This window comes from Vigna umbellata, chromosome 4 (genome assembly GCF_029865625.1).
Source record: "Vigna umbellata cultivar VRB3 chromosome 4, Vumbellata_1.0, whole genome shotgun sequence".
Taxonomy (NCBI): Eukaryota; Viridiplantae; Streptophyta; class Magnoliopsida; order Fabales; family Fabaceae; genus Vigna; species Vigna umbellata.
In genome coordinates, this window is record NC_142168.1 from 63,453,152 (window position 1) to 63,468,680 (window position 15,529).

At 32.9% G+C, this 15,529-nt stretch overlaps 2 protein-coding genes and 2 pseudogenes across 5 annotated transcripts; all 4 read right to left on the reverse strand.

Annotated features, from left to right (window-relative positions):
- Window positions 1-916: 916 nt before the first annotated feature.
- LOC148200878 (uncharacterized) lies at window positions 917-4,722 on the reverse strand. 4 transcript variants are annotated; one of them, XR_015786041.1, is made up of 11 exons: window positions 4,157-4,722; window positions 3,893-4,051; window positions 3,663-3,816; window positions 3,300-3,420; window positions 2,974-3,215; window positions 2,689-2,895; window positions 2,528-2,620; window positions 2,347-2,448; window positions 1,350-1,483; window positions 1,177-1,251; window positions 917-1,103 (listed from the first exon to the last, which is right to left on the reverse strand). XR_015786041.1 is itself a non-coding variant. In XM_088113467.1 (9 exons), exons 5-9 carry the CDS (start codon window positions 2,528-2,530, stop codon window positions 1,047-1,049), a joined length of 453 nt encoding a protein of 150 aa, XP_087969593.1. In that variant the 5' UTR covers window positions 2,531-2,620; window positions 2,689-2,895; window positions 2,974-3,215; window positions 3,300-3,420; window positions 3,663-3,813; the 3' UTR covers window positions 917-1,046. The 4 variants fall into 4 exon arrangements, 1 of the variants encoding a protein (XP_087969593.1); XR_015786040.1 differs by having other exon boundaries at window positions 1,350-1,565; XR_015786042.1 differs by lacking the exon at window positions 1,350-1,483.
- A 320-nt stretch (window positions 4,723-5,042) lies between these two features.
- Window positions 5,043-5,636, reverse strand: LOC148200879 (uncharacterized; annotated as a pseudogene).
- Window positions 5,637-6,020: 384 nt separating this feature from the next.
- Window positions 6,021-7,838, reverse strand: LOC148200880 (uncharacterized; annotated as a pseudogene).
- A 3,267-nt stretch (window positions 7,839-11,105) lies between these two features.
- Window positions 11,106-11,739, reverse strand: LOC148200881 (uncharacterized). The gene is made up of 2 exons (XM_088113270.1): window positions 11,540-11,739; window positions 11,106-11,445 (listed from the first exon to the last, which is right to left on the reverse strand). Exons 1-2 carry the CDS (start codon window positions 11,737-11,739, stop codon window positions 11,106-11,108), a joined length of 540 nt encoding a protein of 179 aa, XP_087969396.1.
- Window positions 11,740-15,529: the final 3,790 nt, after the last annotated feature.

The window sequence follows — 15,529 nt, forward strand, 5'->3', positions numbered from 1 at the left end:
TTCAGGGATTATTTTTAGCGTTCCAGCGGTTTTAATCCTTGGAAAATTTGTTTTCCACGATTACAAAAGTCTCGGGGAAAAGCAATGTCGTTAAGCATTACTGGCGGTTTTGTATGAAACCGCCACAATTTCCCGGGGTTATGGAAAAACTGCCACTATTTCTAGGGGTTTTTGCAAACCGTTGGGAATAGCCGGAGTTTCTTTTAACCGTCTCTATTTCTAGGGGTTTCCTACAAAACTATCGAAAATGTAGTGATAGCTCAAATTTTTATTGGTCGTGACATTTGTTACTCCATGCTTCTAGTTCAAATTAGTTTTTCATGTTTAGCTAATTAAAGACGTAAAGGTTAAATTAAAGTTTTAGTTCCTTAACATTTTTTTTTTTGCTTTTTAAATCTGTCTTCACACTTAAAAAATTGTTGAAATAGTTCCATTTGTCATTTTCTATCATAACACTTTCATCTGGATAACTTGCTAGAAATTTCTTTTGTCTATATGTTACTTCTTTATTGAAATGGCCAATTTCACCAAATTATGTGCACCTTTTTCAATTTGGTAGGTGCTTCTTTAAATGTTCTGTTGATCAATGTAAAATGTCTTATATGGACTATATTAGCAGAAGAAATTAATTTCAAAACATCTGAGAATGGGAAAACTGATTTAAAAGATGTGGTGATTAAATTAAAGACGAGTAAAAACTATACAACATTAAGGACAAGATTCTAATATAATCAAGTAGGTGAGGAGGTGATATTGCTTTTAAAATAGGATATCTAAATTCAAATTTTCTCAAATTTCTTATTTGTAATCAGTGTCATGATGAGTATAAAGAGTATGTCAGCTACTAATCAAGTTATTGACACTATGATGCTCAAACTTGTTACTAATTTTGCTACTGGTGATTGCATAGTGCATGTGAATAAAATCACTTAAAGATACTAGCATATCAATACATACACAATTAAAAGGATGGCAGGTGATATTTGCATCCTCAAAAATTCATATATTGCATATCAATCCAGACATAACTAATTGTTCATGCATGTCTAATTTTCTTGATCTTCATTACACTCATCGTTTGACACGCTTCCTTGATCAGATACCTACAATATAACATAATAGTTAGTTGGTTATATATTTTAAAAAAATCATAAAAATAGATTTAGCAATTATTACCGATGGTTGAAATGCGGCAAACTTTGAAGGCAATTGTGATGTCATGTCATTGACTTGTGATGTCAATGAAGATACCTGTAACACATGAAATTATTTAGAAAGTAAGAAAAATGATACCTAACAAGTTAATCATAAAAGGAACAAATCAAGTAATTGATAAAATATTCATTAACCTGAGTTTGTAATTCATCATTAGAAGGGGCAACTAAAGATGATCCACTATGAGAACGAACTTTGACTCTAAAGACTTTAGATGGGCAAGGACCCAAACCTAGACCGCGAGCGCGTCCCCAATGCTCTTGGATTCCTAAAGCATGAGCCAATGAATCTGAATTGGATATTTTTTTTGATTGAGACGATGTTGTGGATTCATATGCTTCAATTTGTTCCTACATTCAACATTTAATAAAATAGTGAAATTCTACAAGTATCTGATTCATGTCTTTTACTTATGTTATAAATATGATGATTTTGTGGTTTGCAGTAAGGAAAAGACAGTAAGTGCAATGAAGGATAATTGCAGTATGAGAAAGGTGTGAAATGTTTGGAAGTGATGATTGGTTGTAGTGTTATGGAAGAAAGAGAAAATGCGTGAAGATTATGTTTTCTTTGTTTGCCGTAACTTTTGGTTATTCTATGTTTGATATGGATAACACTAACAAGTTAAAAAAGAGAAGAAAGTTGGGTACCACTAGGTGTTATGCGCTGTCAGACAAAGCCTCTCACCTAATAAAAATGAAGTCTCCGTTTTCTTTTCTTCTGTTATGGCGGGGTAAGGGATTCACTTATGTAAAACAATTATCTATTACTTTTTATGAAGGCTTTGGAGTTTAATGTAGAGGGTTACAATGTATAAATGGTTTCCTATTTTGTCTGGCTGTGTCGTTTTCTAGTGTCTAATGAAGGGGATGACACTAATTTCAATAAATTGTACCCATTCAACAGGTTTTATTTCATCTTTGTCAACACATTACTTCACAACAATTCACCAGAATGCATTCAATCCTTATAGTAAGACCTAAAGCACCAAATAAATTACAATACATGGTTCACATGTTTGTCTTACATTCAAATTCTGAAAATTAGTCAAAACTAGTTTCAGCCACTGAAAAAAAATACTTCATGACATTTAAATTGTAACTATACCATAATTAGGCTTAGATAACTTACACAAATTTTCCTTGCCTCATCACTGACATAAGCTCTGTTGGTCTTCTTATGGCTAGCTATCCATACTTCTCCTCTGCTAACTTTGTTTCCACACTCTTTTTCCTATGAAAATGAACAAACACATATAAGTGTGTGATAAATATAATGAGAAATAGAAAACTAAAGAACAATATTACTTCACCATTTCTTCCCTCTTTCTTGCAATGCTCTTCGAACCCCCCGTGTGAGCAAGAGTTTGTTGTGTCCTATTGTGTTTATTTTTTAGGGCAATCTCCTAACATTATCATAAAAAAAAGTTAATAAATTATATCATAATTTTAAGAAAAGAAATTTAGGTTTTACCTTTGTTCTTTAATCAAGTCGATAATCAACAAAAGAAGCCCAATGATCTTTATCTATTCCTTCTGGAGCCATGGCAATCAATTCATCTCTAGTACGTGTGCCATCATCTCTTTGTTGCCACAATTCTTGCCGAGAATCTCTCCATTTATGATTAAGTAATTTCAAGATGTAATTGATTTGAATATCGTAATTAACTGCAAACTTTGTCTTCAAAACATATTTTAATCAAAATCAACAACAATTATCAAATAACTTAATTATGAATTGAAAATTTACATTACTTACTTGAATGGTATTATGAATTATGTCTTCTTTGTAATCTTTAGGAATCTTCTTCCAAGTAGAATAACAAATAGGGAATGCCTTGAAGTTTCTAGCAATACTCCCTAAGAACCGATTCAATAATGTGCCACCATCTCCAATTGGTTGATATTGCTCATTCCAACGTACAATAATCCTTTCATTTTGAGGCAAATTCCAAACATCATTTGTTTTTAAGTGTTTGGTAGTCATCTTGCATTGGTCATCTGTGAAGAAATCAAATTTGTGTCAAATACCCTTGTGTGAAAGAACTTCAACAATATTTATTGATATAAGTAACAGTGGCTTACCAATAACATCAACCAACCATGATCTCTTGTATGTTGATGGCCTTTCTTGTTGCACTTCCAACAAAATATCTTGATTTTCATCTTGTTCATGTTCATCTTGTACATGTGAATTTTCTTGTTGCTACACAAGGTTAAATGTCAGATTAAATGAATGCAGTTGATAGGAATAGAGATCAGATGCAAGCAACAGAGAAACAAATTATATTGACAAATTCTTTTTTCTAATTAGTTTTAGTTTCAAGGTGTACTTGTGGTTCCTAGAAATGTCACAACATGACTATCAAAATTCATCAAAGTATATGCTAAGATAACATATATTATCATTTCAAAGAACATATTTAACATATTTGAAAGAACACTTACATCAACTTCAACGAGTGACTGGATAACTTCATTTGGGGGTTGACCAAACGAAAATACTTGATTTGCTGATTGAACACCAATTGCATTTGGGGGCTGAATGGTTCCAAGAGTGCATAGGCTTTGGCTTGTCGGAGGTAACTTTAGTTTGTATGTTCTACAAATAAATGAATGTCAAAAAATTTCAACAACATAAATAAATTTTAATTAAACAATCAGTAAAGGGAACTTACTTCTTTGAGGGGTAGATAGAGATGGAGATGATTGGACTTTAGGTATTGCACTTTGAGGTGCTGGTGGATGATTTACTATATGACCCCATGTATTATGTGCTTGTGTATGATGTTGTGTCTCATTGTTCTTAACTATCATTCTCTTCATCTTCAGGTGCTCTACAAACAATTACATAAATAAAACTTAAACCAGCTATAAATATAATAAACAAGAAAATAAACAGAATAACAATATATATAATAACTAATAATTCAAATTAAAACCTTGTTAATGGTATATTTCTTTCATCATCTGGAAATAATATTTCTAAATTTTGTTGTTGAAATGGTTCACATTCATGAAAATTGTCAACATCATCTTCACCCATGTTGTACAAGTCTCTAGGCTTTATATGTATTAGGATGCACCAATTTTTATCAAACTCATCATCTACATAATATACCATTTGTGCTTCTGACGCCTGAATGTATGGTTCATCATCATCATTATCACCGCTATGAATCAAGCGTCCAAAACTTACACTTGTAAATCCCAACTCATCAGTCATAATCCCCTTACATGTTGTTGTATTAGCCCACATACATTTGAACAAGGCAATTGAGAAACAACCATGATAATTTATTTCAATTATGTCCACTAATCGACCATAATAAGGCACACCTCCAAATTGCATTTGATTATCACTACTACTTGCATAACTCCTTGTCCCAAATGTACCAAACACTCCACTATTTTGTGTTTTAAGCCATATGTCACGCTCCACGATCCTAAACTTGAATCCATTAACATTATAGGCACTATATCGCTTTGCACAATCAATCGGACCCATGGCTAAGAATTTCAAATCAGTTGAGTGGAGGCTAGTTGAGTCATTCCTTATCTAAAAGGAAAAAAATAACATGTCCATATCAATTATGAATTATAACATAGAATGAAACCAATGTTCATTGGTATAAATATACGTACACGACGTGAAAACCAATTTGCAAATTCCCTATGAACTCTCTAGTCTATCAAAGATGATTGTCGACTCCGACTTCTCAATTGTCTCTGTATAGTGTCTCTAAATTCCCTACACGAAGTGTCCAAATTAGACATAGTTACTTTCTAATAAAAGACTAATTAGTAGAATTGACGAAGTGAAAATACTTACTGAAGAAATGGGTCAACTATGGAACTATTTGCTAGGCTACGACGATGTTCCTGTAACTTTTCCTTTGTAGATAGAGTGAAATAAGTGAAACCTCCAACTGGTTTTCCGATTGGTGGGAATAAAGTGCTTACAGTACAAGAGCTAATGCTTGGTTCATCATTAACACGACACAATCTATTAAACACAATCTGAATTCCATCTAAGTATCTAGAACAAATTGTTAAGCACTCTTCAACCATGTAACCTTCTGCTATTGAGCCTTCAGCTTGTGCCTTATTACGCACATAAGACTTCAATTTTCCCAAGTACCTCTCAATAGGATACATCCATCGATATTGAACAGGTCCTCCAAGCTTGACATCTTCTACTAAATGCACAATCAAATGAACCATCACTGTGAAAAAAGAAGGAGGGAATAACATCTCCATGTGACACAATGTGAGGACAACTCTATCTTGTAATTGGACAAGTTCATCTATCTTCAAAACTTTATTACATAATTATTTAAAAAAAGAGCATAGATCAATCAAAATAGACGAGACTTCTTTAGGGAGTGTCTTTCTTATTGCCAAAGGGAGAAGTTGTTCCATCAACACATGTGAGTCATGACTTTTTAGTCCTCCAATCTTACGTTGTTTGACATCAACACATCTACTGATATTACTTGATTAACCATCAGGTATAGTTATATTCTTCAAAGTTTTCAGAAACATATCCTTATTTACATTTGACAATGTATATATAGCAGGAAGATATCTAGAATGCTCGTCAGACCACAAATCTAGTCTTATACCCCAAAGTTGCAAGTCCTTTCTTGCCTTTAGATTGTCTTTGCATTTATTATTTGTACTATCATTCAACAATGTAAACAATATATTGTCGCAAATATTTTTTTCAATATGCGTAACATCCAGATTATGGTGCAATAAGTTATCTACCCAATAAGGAAGGTCAAAAAATATACTTTTCTTTCGCTATTGTAGAGTTTCTACCTTAGAGATGCGTTGTCTTTTTGAGCTTTCTTCAATTATAGGTTCTTTCCCAAATTCAACGTGAACATTACCAAGTTGTTGTAAGATATCATGTCCTGAGATTGTCACTGATTGGCAAGCTTCTTAGGAGTAGTATCAAAATTACATATTGGACATGCCAATCTTGTATGTGTGTTCCACCCAGATAAGGTTCCAAGTCTTGGAAAGTCACTAATAGTCCACAATATGGTTGCATGCATATCAAATACTTCATTCCCATATGAATCAAGAGTTTTGATGCCAGTGTTCCACAACTCCTCAACTCTTCTATTAATGGTTATAAGTAAACATCAATATCATTGCTCGGTGCTCGCTTTCTAGGAAGGATCATGGATAGAATAAATGAACTTTCTTTCATACACATCCAAGGAGGAAGGTTGTATGGTATGAGAACAACTGGCCAAATACTGTGATTTGTGCTCAAGTTGCCATATGGATTGAACCCATCAATAGATAAACTGAGTATCACATTTCGAGGCTCTAAGGCAAATTGAGGGTGCATCAAGTCAAATTTCTTCCATGCTTCAGAATCTCTTGGATGTCTTAACATGCCTTCATCCGTACTTTCTGATGCATGCCATCTCATATGCTCATCTATTTTAGATGACAAAAACATCCTCAGTAATCGAGGCTTCAAAGGAAAATACCTTAAAACCTTTGTAGGAATCTTCTTTCGCTTATTAACAACAACATCATCACCAATTGTATTTCTCTTTTTTGGCTTCCATCTTGATGTCTTGCATTTCTTACAAGAATCTCTATCTTTGTCTTCTCCAACATGCAACATACAATCATTTGGGCAAGCATCAATTTTGGTGTAATGAAGACCAAGCTTTTTTGGCTTCATAGAATGAATTTGGAATTTTAGCATGTTCAAATGCATCTGCTAGCAACTCCAGTATCATGGACATAGCTTTGTCACTTATTCTGCATAGACATTTGATGTGATATAACTTCACCAAGAAAGAAAGTTTTGAATATTTATCACATCCTTCATATAAGCTTTGTTGTCCATCTTGCTATAATTCCAAAAAATCTATCCCATCATGACTTTTAGTATGGCTTGACTCTACACCCATCTGGTCATCATCTGCCATGTCGTTGTTAGAGCAATGATTTGCAAATACATCATTAATCATTTCACACATATTATCATTAATTTCAACTCTTCCACCATCTTCTTCGGCCATTACTTGGGGAGCTTCAACCATTACTTGAGGCGCTTCGTCATTTACTCTTCTCTCCCCGTGCAGAAGCCACACTGTATACCCTTTTGGAAAAGGTTTAATAATTAAGTGATCATACTTCTTCACGATTTTGAAATTTCTTAAAGTTGCATTTCTGACATGGACATATTATCTTTCCCTTAACACCATTATTAGTGAATGTGAAGTCCAAGAAGGTATTCAATCCTCTCATATATTGACTTGTATTTCGAGGCATGTCTATCCATGATTTATCCATTAAAATCTTTGTTCATGCCAAGAGGATTGAAAGGTTAGAACAAGTGACCGCATTCAACGAAATACACTACATAATGTTAAAACTAAGTAGTTCCCCTACTTAGTTATGAAATTGTTACCTAGAATAATTTAATACTAAGTAGTACACCTACTTAATGTTAAAAGTAAATGGTGAATAAAACACTAAGTACCAGCTATGATAGCATTGCTCAAGAATAATATTTACTAGACTTTGAATCACTACTTCTAAGAAACAATTTAATGCTATTAACAAAATATTTTAAATGTCATAAAAATAAATTAATATATATATATATATATATATTGTTTTTTTGTTTTATGTAAATATGTAAATTAAGAAATAATCAACATTGATGAAAACTCATACCTCGGAAGTTATTCACTTGGACAAATGATGGATGTGATAGCACAACAACTTTCACAAGGCCATAACACACCTTATGTTTACGTTCAGCAAGGCTAAGTCAATTAAGAAATACAGAGTACCCAAAATATCTTGTTAAGAAGATTAATCTCATCATCTATTCTAAACTAAACAACTACTGAAAAAAATCAATCACAGTTCCGTAATGAGCACGACAACGCGAGGAGAAGATTCAACCTGCATTGATATATGTCTTTTTCAACTCCAACAACAATCACTTGAACTTGTCCATGTCAGTTTTTAGAAATATTTAATGACTTTTCTGATCTAGGTGTTACTTTTTACTTCATCTTATAAGTTAAAATCTTAAATTCTATCATGCTAAAATTGCCTAAATCTGTTAGTTTGAGTTTGACATTCGAACTTCAATACAGTAAAATTCAAAGACATCTATCAATCACTATTTTCTTAAGTTGTAATGAATACATTTAGGATCATCAGATAACAGAGATTAAAAATAGATGATGAATGAAAATTGTATTTCCAAAATTTATTAACTATCGTAATTTACTTTGTCTTCTTTATGTGATACCTAAGTTTTTATTATCTTTTTCACCAGGTAGCTATTAGTGTGCTGATAATAATCAAATTCTACCAATTAGAATTTTGATTTCAGTAAGTTTTTCCTACTTTATCTTTTCTTTTATCTTTTAATATTCTCTTGCATGCATGTAGTTTTTTGGGGTATTTTTGTATATAATCTAACATGGAAATATGGATTCTTATCTAAGTCTGGAATGATATGTTTGGTTTTTTGTTCAAGTTTCTTAAGAATAAGTTAAATACTTTCTCAACACATCTACTTGGTTGGGGTTTTGGTGTATTTAGAAAATAAATGATAACAGAGAGAAAGAAACTTTGATAGGATTTAATAGAATACGTAACTATTAACAAATTGATATGATAGTGATTTAATTTGATTGAGAAATAAGTATAGTTGTGATGATGTTGAATTATATAGACCCAAACACATTGTTGGACATATTTAGGTTCAATGTAACCTTTAGACTTGTAGTTGAGTGTGCTGTTATACAGTATTGTTTTGTATATTCTCTTCACACATTTTTATGGTTTGGTATATTCTCTTCACACATTTTTTATCAACACTCTTTCATGTCAAAGTTACATTGCTTTTCCCAATCCTACACATTTTTTATTCAAAAGACACAATTTCTTTTTCCATTTTTTATTTATGTTATCTCGAACAGCTTGGAAATGTGGTCATTTTAAATGATGGATTCTCCTCTTTAGCCTTCTTCCAAATTCAAAATTAGAAGCATCAGTGCTTTTTATCTGATTAGTCAATATCACCTTATCATGTTTAACATTCATTTTGATACAATAGTTTTATATTGAGGAGAAAACTAGAAACGCTGTAAATAGTTAAAAAATCAAACAAGACAAATTACAGAGACATTCACGCACACTCCTTGAAAATCTCTAATTGTTTATCCACAGGCAAAATCTCACAAGTTCTAATTGATTATAGAGTCTAGTGATGAAACACAATCCATTACTTATCCACGGGCAAAATCTCACAAGTTCTATAGATAAGTATCAAACTACATTTAGGAATAAAATTGCATGCATATCCAAGAATACCTTGTTGACACTAGGAACCAATTCTTGCAAAACCTTGATTCTTTCAGCTATTCTCTCTCTACGCAACTATCACTGAATGGCAACATGAAAAATAAAAATTAGCAAATCATGAAAATAACTTAAGTTATTTTGTCATTATTCTAAATAATAATCTCTACAATAAGTAAAAGGTTTGTATTATCCAAAATATCCAATGGCCCACCCTTTCAGCTATACTGTGTGGATTTGTAGCCTATCCTTTTCTAGGCACTCTAGATCGCACTGCTGGTGGATGTCGGGCAGTCGGAATAGTAGTTGGCATAATCGAATACAAGAGTTAACAACAACAGCAAAAGAAAAGAGTTAGACACAATCGAATCAATAACGCGTTCAATAGAGTAACGTACAAGAGACAAACGCGTAGATTGAAAATGAACAAAGAGAAAATGAAGTGACCTTGCCAGCTTTCTGAGTTGCGTGAACCACAGATGCAAGGAATTCCGAGAGCACCTCGACGAACAATAAGGCACCTCCACGCTGCCTCGACGCCTCGACGCCTCGACACTTCGCTCAACTCTAGGAGGGGAAGACCAGAACGAAGATGGTGCGAGGAAGGGTTTTTAGGGAAATAATTATGATGCAGGGAAATGAAGACGCAGGAAGGGGAGGGAGAGAGTTAGGGTTTATGAGAAATTAGAGAATCAGGGAAAATGAGTAAAGATAGAAGAAATGAAAGGCGTGAAGAGGGATGGATATTATTTATGGAAATACACTAAAAAAAAAATAAATTTTGGGGCCATCGTCTGTTATAGAAGCAAAAAAAATATTAAAAAAAAGGTAACTACGGTTTTAGTCCTAAACCGTCGGAAATTATTCAGGGTTTCTAAAACTCCCGAAAACTAACCCTCCTAAAATGTATTATTTTTGTAGTGTTCTGATTATACATAATATTATCTGATAAAGTTCCATAGTTTGACTCATAGATAATTTAAAATAATAAATTAAATTTTAGGTTTTTACAAATTTAAATATTTTTATTTAAGTTCTAAATTTTAAACAATACAAATTTATTTTAAATATTTTAAAAATTTAAGAAAATTACCTTCCGATGCAAATTCAATTAAAATATTAAAATAAAAAAAACAACACACAGTTAAATCAATAAAATATATTTAATTAATACGTCCTAAAAATAATATATTTATATTTCATTCATTTATATATATATATATATATATATATATATATATAACATCCTCTCTAAAAGGAAAGATTTTCCTATTAAAAAATCATATACTTTGATTACAACTAATAAAATTATAAAAAGTAGATAATAAACTTTCTCATTAGCATAAGTAATAATTTTTTAAAAAAACGTTAATCTATTAATAATATAAATAATTAAAATAATAATAATATAACGTGGACATTATTATTCAATTGTACTTAAAGGTTTATTTTTGTATTATGTCCAAATTAGCTAAGGTATGTTATGTGTCTAACTAGTTTTCTTAATTAACTGTTATTCTTCTTCAACTCTCAATCCTCCAGTCTTCGTTTCTTCTTGGGCCTTCCTGGCATTGTTCTCTTCTTTGGTTGTAATATATTTGAATAGGGTGTAACATCCCAGACATTTTGACCATTGATAGGGTTAATTATTGTGTTGTAAGTCTCTTCATAGGTAGACTTCCTAAACCAGTGTCCAATGTATTCTTCTGCATTTATATTCAAAAATTTCATTGCAGTTATGGCATGAGTACAAGAAATTCCAGTAATTGCCCATTTTCTACATGTGCAGTCCATGTTGTCAACATTCACAACAAATTGCTGACCAAATTGTGAAACATGTTTCACTTCAAATAATTTTTCTCTTGACCACCTGTATTTAATACACAATTCGTAACACAATTAGGTGGATCAATATAAATGGAAACAAAGTTAACATGAATGGAAACACACATCATAAAAGTTACCTTGGTAACCAATATCTAGTTAACCAGGACTCCTTCTGAAATCTGTTAAAAACCTTGGGGAAGATTGAACCTTGATATGATGTCATCTTTGTCTTATTGGCAGCCCATCTCTTCATTATGTAAACTCTAATGTCTTCTAACATGCTAATAATAGGCTTACACCTACTATCAACTAGCACACTATTAAAGCCCTCAAACATGTTGTTCACAAGAGTGTCACATTGTGATCTAGAGGTGAATCTAGATCTTGACCAAAACCAGGGATAAGTGAATATAACTAGTCAAGTATGTAAATGTGAACTGTGAGTTTATCAAATAATTATAAGACTTAATACATACCTAGGTGGGATGGCAAGCAAATATTTAAATGCGTCTAAATTTATGTCTTTAATATTCCTCATTTCAGCCTCCCATTGTTGTGGATGTGTGGCTGTTGCTACCCTCCACATGAGACGTTTAAGGTTTTTTCCAGGAATTTTTTTTTTGAAGTTCGAATATAAATGCATAACACAAAATCTTTGTTCTACACCAGACAGAAGATCTTGGATAGCTGGCAAAAGACCCTGACATATTCAAGATATTTTAATTAACATTTGTGTAATGAAGATATTCAGTTATATGTACAAGATATTGAACATTGACTGACCTTTTGTTAGTCTGAAATAAATGTGCATCATGCACATACAGCTGCCCCACCAAGGTCCTCAATAAGGTGCTCCAAGAACCAAGTCCAGGAGTCTTTGTTTTCTACCTCAACAACAACATATGCTATGGGCAACATTTGTTCATTTCCATATCTTCCCACTGCTGTTACTAACTCCCCTCCATACTTGCCTTTCAAAAAGCATCCATCTAACCCAATAATAGGTCTACAACAAATGACCCTTCAACCTTATCTTTTGCCATGGCTCTTGCCCTAAAAGCCATATTTCTTGAAATTCCTACATTCCATTTCCTAGTGACTTTGTCCCGAATGTCCATGACCTTCATTGTAGGGTTTTCTCTCACAGTTTTCTCCATCCTTTGACTCAACCACTTTGAAGTCATCAACTTTACATTGAAATCTCTACTACAACTATGAACATCAAACACTTTTCTTAGAGTCCATGCATTGACATCACTCCCAAAGGAACAATAGGCATACCATTTACAATTTCCTCTTCCACCCAAGCACTTCACAAAAATCCTTTTCTTGTCATTCTTAATAAATTTTAAACTTCTCCCATTACTTAGTGCATAAGTCCTTATGGCATCTATGAATTCATTTTTCTCAGCAAAATAGGTTCCTACTTCCCATTGATAACAGTTGAAAAACTGTTATTTTCATGCTTAAAAGTGATACTAAAAGCAACCTTTAGACTTAGAAACTAGCTTGAAATCATGCATTTTGTTTATATTTTCAGAAATAAGAGAGCTGGACAGGTTTATGCTTGATTTGAGTGTTTTTGTGCAGGTTTTGAGGTGAATTTGGTGAAAGAAGTGAAGAATGAGAGAGAGGACATTAGAAAAGACAAGAAAGAGTGCAAAAAGAGAAGTCGAAGGCACCGCTCAGCGGCAAACTACCGCTGAGCGGCACTCAAGAGGTGGCATTGGAACCGCTGAGGGGCAAATGGCCGCTGAGGGGAAGAAAGAAGACGCGTAACCACCGCTGAGCGGTAAATGGCGCTGAGCGGCACTTTTTGGGCTTGGGCTTTTGTAATCTTTTGTAACTCTAGATTAGTATATAAGGGCTTGCACGTCCTTTAGTTAGAGATCTTTGGCAGAAACGAGGCAAACACTCTCTCTTTCACCCCTTTGAAGGAGGATCTTGGATGCTCAGGCTACCTCTTCACCTTTATTGGGTTTATTCTTTCATACTTTCATTGTAATTCATCTAGGTTCACCATGAATATGGTGAACTAAACCTTGTATGTTTGTTGGGGAATCAAAGTAATCTCTTGAAGCTCTCATATATGGATTTGTTGAGTACATCTTTGAATTAAGACATATGCTTTCTTTCATCATTAGTTAGGGTTTTTCCTCTTTGCTCAATGCTTGCATTGTTTAACTCATTCTAATGCATGATTATTGGTTTTGTTGATACGGACACGTACGGGGAAATCTAGATCCGGGGAATTTCTCCCAATATTATACTGACAATATTATATTGGTTGCCTTTAAGCTCCTGCACTCATGAACTAATCATTAGGAATGCTAGGAATTGTATGAACTATTTGATTAGGGAGAAGCCATCTAGAATGGTACATTAGAGAGTGGCATTAACAATGATGATTTGAATGTTGAATTCCTAAAATATATGAGAGTGGATGAGATGAAATTGACCCCCAACAACATATTCATTCATATATTCCATTGAAAGTGTTTATCTTTTGTTTTTGCCATTGATCAATTCATGCATACATATTTAATTTTCGTCTTTGCATATTAAACTTCAATTATTGTGTTCTTAAGTCTTAGCTAATCAACAAATCACATAACTAAACTAGGCCGTGAGTCCTTTGGGAGAACGATACTTGGTCTTACCAAGTTTATTACTTGAAACGATTCGGTCATACTTGCCGATTGTGAAACAAGTTTGTGACATCATATTTTGGTGCTTACAAATTTGTCCATCAAGTTTTTGGCGCCGTTGCCGGGGACTCGTGGTTTAACTGGTTAATTTGTGTGATTATTGATTACCTTTGACTTTAATTTTGAATTTCTGTTTTTATTTTTTTTTTTATCTTTTTAGATTTGATTTTTATCTTTTAGGTTAGATTTTATTTTTATCTTTTTAGATTAGATTTTATTTTAATTTCGAATTTTTATTTTATTTTTCTGTTTTCTGTTTTTCTGTTTTCTGTTTTTTATTTTTCGGTTTTTATTTGATTTTATTTTATCTTTTTAGATTAGATTTTATTTTATTTTATTAGATTTTATTTTTTTTTTATCTTTTTAGGTTAGATTTTATTTTATTTTATTAGATTTTATTTTTTTATCTTTTTAGGTTAGATTTTATTTTATTCTTATTCTATCTTTTAGGTTAGGTTAGATTTTATTTTATTTTATCTTTTAGATTAGATTTTATTTTTTAGATTAGGTTTTATTCTATTTTATTTGATTCTATCTTCTAAATCTTTTATCTTCTTATATCTTTTCAATCTTTATTTTCTTCTATATCTTTTTGTGCTAACAAATCTGTTCTAGGGTTTTGTTTTCTTGTGCATGCAGAAGGCAATTCGAACTAGAAGTAAGAAAACAACAGAACCACTACTTGAAGGGCTAGACGAGAGTAGAAGGAGGAGAAGAATCAGAACGTCCAGAGAACTTTTCCCTTCTCCTGAAACTCTCCTACAATCATCACCACAAGGTTCTGTTCATAGCACAGGGAGTATGGAGAACAATAATAATGCTAGAAGAACTCTTGCAGATTACACTAATCTTGCTGGACCTCAGCACTTCAATAGCATAGCTCGGCCTAGAGTCAATGCAGCCAACATGGAGGTCAAACCAGCATTAATTCAACTGGTAAAGAGTAATCAATTTAATGGGTTATCACATGAAAGCCCATATGAGCACCTTACAACATTTAATGAGATCTGTAACACGGTCAAGATTAATGGGGTGCCAGACGAAGCTATCAAACTTAGCTTGTTTCCTTTCTCATTGGGAGGCAATGCTAAGCTTTGGTTGAACTCTTTTCCAGAAGAAAGTTTCACGGAATGGGAAGCAGTGGTTGCAAAGTTTTTGAATAAATACTTCCCACAATCTAAAGTGACTAAGGGGAAAGCAAGAGATATCTTCATTCAAGCAGGGCATGGAAGAATCACTTGGACATGCATGGGATAGGTATAAAAGCTTGTTACGTAAAACTCCCACGCATGGCTTTGAAGATCAAGAAGTAGTCCTAACTTTCCTTGGAGGGCTTGGTTCACAAACCAAGATGATGCTAGATGCCTCAGCTGGAGGCAATATCAAATGGAAGACTCCAGAGGAAGCAACTGAAATCAT

What these genes read in the sequence shown, in the direction of transcription:
- LOC148200878 (XM_088113467.1), bottom strand. An exon ending in ATGATGAATTACAAACTCAG is followed by an intron (nt 1,252 to 1,349) that starts GTTAATGAATAT and finishes CATGTGTTACAG; the next exon opens with GTATCTTCATTGACATCACA. An exon ending in TTGCCGCATTTCAACCATCG is followed by an intron (nt 1,104 to 1,176) that starts GTAATAATTGCT and finishes GTTATATTGTAG; the next exon opens with GTATCTGATCAAGGAAGCGT.
- LOC148200881 (XM_088113270.1), bottom strand. Translation starts at nt 11,739, where the DNA reads ATGTTTGAGGGCTTTAATAGTGTGCTAGTTGATAGTAGGTGTAAGCCT. An exon ending in ACTAGATATTGGTTACCAAG is followed by an intron (nt 11,446 to 11,539) that starts GTAACTTTTATG and finishes TATTAAATACAG; the next exon opens with GTGGTCAAGAGAAAAATTAT.